Source organism: Aphis gossypii, chromosome 3 (assembly GCF_020184175.1).
Source record: "Aphis gossypii isolate Hap1 chromosome 3, ASM2018417v2, whole genome shotgun sequence".
In the NCBI taxonomy this organism is placed as follows: domain Eukaryota; kingdom Metazoa; phylum Arthropoda; class Insecta; order Hemiptera; family Aphididae; genus Aphis; species Aphis gossypii.
The window spans coordinates 55,270,315-55,276,603 of record NC_065532.1 but is presented as its reverse complement, the minus strand read 5'-3'; the positions used below and the strand labels follow the sequence as shown (position 1 = coordinate 55,276,603).

Here is a 6,289-nt window from a genome sequence, read left to right as displayed (position 1 = left end):
ACCATCGGGGTCTGGTGCACGACGCCACTCTCCCTGCGCTCTCCTTGGCAGTGGATGTGCGTTAAGGATTTTAATGACATGTATTAATTAGTAGAGTCAGTTTATGTTAATGGTTAATAAATGTGTTACAATATATTCAATAGTTTGTTGTTTTTCATTTGATTAATAATAATATTAATAATAATATTCATCAAATACCGGACAGTCAGACAAGGGTAAGTCAATTTATTTCATAATACAAATCCTTATATATGTATCTACATGTGTGTGCAAATATATATATAAGAGGGTTTTAAATCATTTTTGATTTACTACAAGTGGCGCCCAACTCGTGGCTCGTAACACGAAATAAATATAAAATATTAATTAATTTATAAATTTAAAGTTTAAAAAAAAAAAAATAAATAAATAAATAAAAACAATAATAAATAAATAAATAAAAAATAATATTAACAAATACTTAATAAATTTAAAATAAAATTTTAAAAAAAATTAATGAGTAAAAATCTAATTTCTTTAAAAAACAACAAATGAACAACGAAAATAAAAACTCGGAAAAATTTGAAGATAATTTAAACCCATCAACATTCTCTTCACAAGATATCAGTAAATTATTAAAACCTCAATTAATAGCTGAACTCACCAAACGAAACCTAATTACTACAGGTACGGTTCCCGAATTAAAAAATAGACTAACACAATACCTTAACGGAGAAACGACACCAAACGATTTTATCAATACCTTTAACGCAAACAAAATGGACAACACAAAAAAACCATATTATAAACCTAATACATTTTCTGGTCTAATTTCTGAAAATATTGACACGTTTATTAAAAAATACAACAGAGCAGCTAGCATAAACGGGTGGTCTGATGAAGAGAAAATAAAATTTTTACCTCTATATTTAGAAGGTCCTGCCTTAAAATTCTATGATAATAATGAATCAAATTTAATTAACGACATAAAATGGGCTGATTTAGAAAATATACTATTAAGCGAATTCAAACCCACTGCACAAATAGATATGTTAAAATTACTGTTACAAAAACGAAAACAACTAGATGACGAACAAACTATAAATTATGTCAATGAAATAGAATCTTTATGCAAAAGAATAAATCCCACTATGCTCGAATCAGAAATAATACATACAGTTATAAAGGGTCTTAAACCAAATATCATTAGACAATAGGTATTATGGAAAATAATACTCTTAACAATTAAAAGACAATTTAAGAAAATTTGATTTAATCGAATTTATGGTGACAGGAGAGTTAGATCAATCGCAGACAGAAATAAAAAATTCAATTGTTTATGACCAAATAAATAAAATAACGGAAACATTCAATGAACAATTAAAAATTTCTAATGAAAATAATGAAAAACTAAACAAAAAAATTGAAAATCTGTTAGAGAATAAAAATTCAAACACAAACAAAAACACATTTTTTTAGAAATCCCAACCTCGTGAAACAAAACCATTTTCTTAATCAATTATTATGATTTTTTTTACCTTTATATATAATAAATATTTCAAATTCGTCCATTTCGTACAAATATTGAGAAATAATATCCAAATATTTATCTGGTAAAATAAGTTTATATTTATTATTCAGTATTACAGAAACTCTGTTTCCAAATTTAGTGTTAATTATTTCAAAATCATTGGCCTTATACTTTTCATCAACTTTTAAGACTGATAATTTAATATATTCATACTTATAGCCTTTTTTATTTAATCGTGTTATTAAAGAAATTGAATCAGACATTTTTATTTTTTTAAATTTTATTTTAAAATACTTTAAATATTTAATAGGAAAAAAATTAATAGAAAAATTAAATTTGATAAGTTTATATAAATCTTTCCTTATTAAATGGATAATTATGAAATTACAGCATTTAATTTAGACAATATTAGATCAAGATCAATATTTCCAATACCTATGAGATATAATGAGTATAATAAGAAAAGAGCTTGAAAACAAGATTGATAAAGTAAACAAGATTAAAGCTGATAATAAGAAGGAGACAAAAAGAGTAGGTAGCATGAATAATACAATTTCGATTGAAGAAGCAGATAGAGTAATTCAGCTTAAGGATAAATTGAAAAAGATGTACAAAAATGCAACTTTAAAAAATATATATTATGAAGAGGAAAAGGAAAAATTTTCGAACCTGTAACAAATGAATTATGTTTTACCGTCGACGACTATCGTTCTGTTACAAAATATTTCTCCGAAAACAATATTAAATATCATACATACCAACTTCCGAAAGATAGAAATATTTCCATAATAATAAGAAATCTACCAACATCGATATCTGAAGCAGAAATCTTCGAGGAATTATCTAATCTAAAATTTAAAGTCACGTCTGTTACCCGTCTACAAAACCGTCATAAATCACCAATTCCAATCGTCGCCGTTATCCTTGATAAATCAGAAAAAAAAAATTTTTCACTAGATCGTCTTCTTCAGTGCATAATTATGGTAGAAAATAGAAAAACCGATAACTCCATTCCTCAATGTCAAAATTGCCAACGTTTTAATCATACAAAAAATTTCTGTAAACTACCTCCTAGATGCGTTAAATGCCCAGAACAACACCACTACTCGGAGTGTACTAAAGATTTAAATAGCCCACCGACATGCGTAAACTGCAATGAAAATCATCCTGCAAATTATAAAGGATGTAAAATCTATACCTAAACAAATTAAAAACCACAGTAAAGCTTAGTCTCATAAAGACCCACCTAAACATTTACAAACTATTCCTGAACCTAAAGAACAAAATGCATTCCAACCCTATATACGTACTCAAACAATAAATACCCAAAGCGAATCTTACGCCGCTAAAGTTAAAACAAACTTAAGCAAAAGAGAAGTAACAGTAGATGATCAATCGAATAGCACAAATATTACTAATGTACTCATTAAATCATTAATGCCTTTATTCACTTCTCTTATCTCAGAAATTATCAAAAAAATAATCACTAATATTCCTACATTATTAAATAATCTAAATGTCAACTAATTTCAATAATATTAGTTACATCGACATCATTAACTGGAATGCAAACGGCATTAAACGGAACCGCAACACTTTCGCTGCATTCTTATCTTATCACAATATAGATATAGCTTGTATAAGTGAGACTAGTGAGTATGTACAACCGACTCGATTAAGTTTAATGGCTATTCAATTTATCGCAATGATAGGACAGCGGTCCGGCCTTCAGGTGACAGGTGGTGTCGCGTTTTTAATACGCACCAAAATAAAACACCAACAGGCATATATACCTCGTCTACGATCTTTGGAAGCCGTAGAAATAACACTACTAATTAACAATATAAATACTACTATAGTCAGCGCATATCAATCCCCAAGCTATAACATGTACACAACCGACTTCGACGTAATATTAAGCAACTATAATAAAATTGTTATCATTGGTGACTTAAATTCAAAACACGTGAACTGGAGGGAATGGGACATTTTGGCGTGGCCGTTTTGGCGTAGCCGTTTTGCCATGAAGCTATTTTGACGTGAAGCCGTTTTGGCGTCTCATATTAACTAATTTACCATTGTAAGTATATTTTTATTTTTTGATAGTATTTATTGTATACGTATTGTTGGAATTTAATGATAAGTTTATATTACTATGTTGTACTTGTGCCCTATGGGTTTTTAACTAAAGTTAAAATTAACCAGTTGACCAGTCAAAACGTATACTATCGATTAGATTGATTATCTAAGTTTTGCATGATTTGTACCCGTTGTCGTTTCTTGTTTGCCGTGCGATAAGTTTATTGTCTGTTGCCCTTTAATATTCCTAGCTAGATACAGCATAAATATTTCACACAAATAGTGAGTTTTTACTTTTTATATACATTCAAATCTTTTATACTAGTAGTGAGTCTTATTAAATTATTAAATTAATTAATATTTATTTATAATGTCAAAATTAATTGAATCCACGAAAGAACGAGATGTTTTAGTGAACAATGGTTATATGTATTTATTTGATGCATTAAGTAGTGATGGAGAACGTCGTTTTTGGCGTTGATGAAACAAAAATGAATGCAAAGCTCGGGTACACACAACAGTAGACGATATTGAAATAATAAAATCAATAAATGAACATACCCATGATTCTGAAGCACCAAAAATCGAAGGAAATATAGCAGTTAACCGTATCAAACGACGTGCAGCTGAAACCACGGAATCCACATCAAATGTCATAAATGAATGTCTGGCCGGATTATCAGAAGCAGCTAAAGTAGGTGTAATTATTAGCCTATTTGTGAATCTAATTAAAAAAAAAATTTAAATGGTAAAAACATTTTTTTAAGTCCAGTGGCTGATTTTACAACCTTTTAAGTATCAATATTCTCATTAGGTAAACTACGATCTAGTTTATGTAAGAAACATTATAATTTCAAAAAATTTAATTTTTTTTTTAAAAAATTTTGTATAAATATTTTTAAATAGGTGCATGTTAAAATCTAACAATTTTTTTATTGTTTTACTGTAATTTTTTTTTTTAAATATTCATTAGAACAAAAGTTATTTCATTTGTCAGATCTTCTTGAGATATCCCGTATATATATACTACTAATGTAATATATATTATAAATATCAATATTAATATTGATTATATTATCGAATACGGTAGATCAGGTTGTAACTTTAAATTATTAATTAAATAAGTCGTAATATTAATATTATTTTTACTTTATTTCGCTTTATTTCGCCTTTAACACCATAATACTTATTATTATAGATTAAATTATGGTCCCTATTAATTATTATTTTATAATTTTTTTTAGGGAGCAATTCAATCTAATTATGCATTAAAAAAACAAGTACGAAGAAAACGAAACAATATACGAGCTGTACCTGAAGCACCGAAGGATCTTATAACTTTAGAAATACATGAAGTGTATAAAATGTATTCACCTTCTGAAGGGCATGAAGAACAATTTTTATTAGCTGATAGTGGTCCTGGGGCAGAAAGGATTTTAATTTTTGGAAGACGTCGATATTTGGATATTCTACGAAACTCTAAGACATGGTCAGGAGATGGGACTTTTAAAATTTCACCCCCACTTTTTACTCAAGTGTATGTCATACTTGCCGAGTATTTAAATGGTATACACCCTATTATATATGCATTACTGCCTGATAAATATACAAAAACGTATGAAAAACTTTTTAAAATTTTAATAAATTTATGTCCTGGGTTAAATCCTACATCAATTTCATTAGACTTCGAATTAGCTGTAATAAATGCAGTGAAAAAACATTTCCCAAATATTATTATTTATGGTTGTTTTTTTCATCTCACAAAAAATTTCAAAAAAAAAATTGGCGAATTGCATCTTATATCAAAATATAATAACGATGCAGATTTTTCTATTCATGTTAAAATGATAATTGCAATTGCATTTGTTTGCATCAACAATATTGACATGGCAATCGACGCATTAGATGCATATTTACCAGAAGAACTTCAGCCCTTGCTTGAATGGTTTGAAGATAATTATATCGGAAGATTAAATCGAAATGGACGTGGACGGAGACCTGCTAGATTTCCTCCATCAATTTGGAATTTATACGAACGAGTACTAAATGGTATACACAGAACAAATAATCATGCAGAGGCTGCCAACCGTAGAATAAATGTTGAAATGGGAACGGTTCATCCTACATTATGGTCATTTATCACTTGCTTAAAAAAGATTCAAGCTGGAAGAGATACATATTTATTTCAATTAGAATCAGGAAGGAGTCCCCCTAAAAAGCTCAAAAAATATATGGACACAGACAAACGTCTATTAAAAATAGTTCAAGAAGCAGATTCACGAGACCTTTTAACATATTTAAGAGGTGTAGCACATAATATTTCTTTACAAAAATAATGTTTTTTTTATTTTTTTTAAATTTTTTTGATCAACTGAATTTTTTTAAATCGAATAAATAATAACAAATAATTTTATTTTATTTATTTTTATTTTATACTATAAATAACCTGAGACATTTACGCCAAAACGGCTTTACGTCAAAATAGATTCATGCCAAAACGGCCACGTCAAAACGGCCACGCCAAAATGTCCTAGATCCTGAACTGGAAATGCAACACAACAAACGTAAATGGGAGAAAATTATATAAATACCTATCAAACTCCCCAGCGATTATCTCGGCACCTGATAATCCCACGCATTACCCTTATGATCCTAACAAAAGCCCAGACATTTTAGACGTTGTTTTACTTAAATCAACTT

General features: G+C 28.4%; 1 protein-coding gene across 1 annotated transcript; it reads left to right on the top strand.

The window, feature by feature from the left end:
• Positions 1-530: 530 nt before the first annotated feature.
• Positions 531-5,925, top strand: LOC126551112 (uncharacterized). Its single transcript, XM_050203885.1, has 3 exons — positions 531-666; positions 4,165-4,283; positions 4,834-5,925. The coding sequence occupies exons 1-3, from the start codon at positions 531-533 to the stop codon at positions 5,923-5,925; spliced, it is 1,347 nt and encodes a 448-aa protein (XP_050059842.1).
• The last annotated feature ends 364 nt before the right edge of the window (positions 5,926-6,289 follow it).

Bases quoted from the DNA above. Each gene is read 5' to 3' on its own strand.
- LOC126551112 (XM_050203885.1), top strand. From the start codon at position 531: ATGAACAACGAAAATAAAAACTCGGAAAAATTTGAAGATAATTTAAAC. The intron at 667-4,164 runs GTACGGTTCCCG...ATGATTCTGAAG, and splicing joins ACGAAACCTAATTACTACAG to CACCAAAAATCGAAGGAAAT. The intron at 4,284-4,833 runs GTAGGTGTAATT...AATTTTTTTTAG, and splicing joins GATTATCAGAAGCAGCTAAA to GGAGCAATTCAATCTAATTA.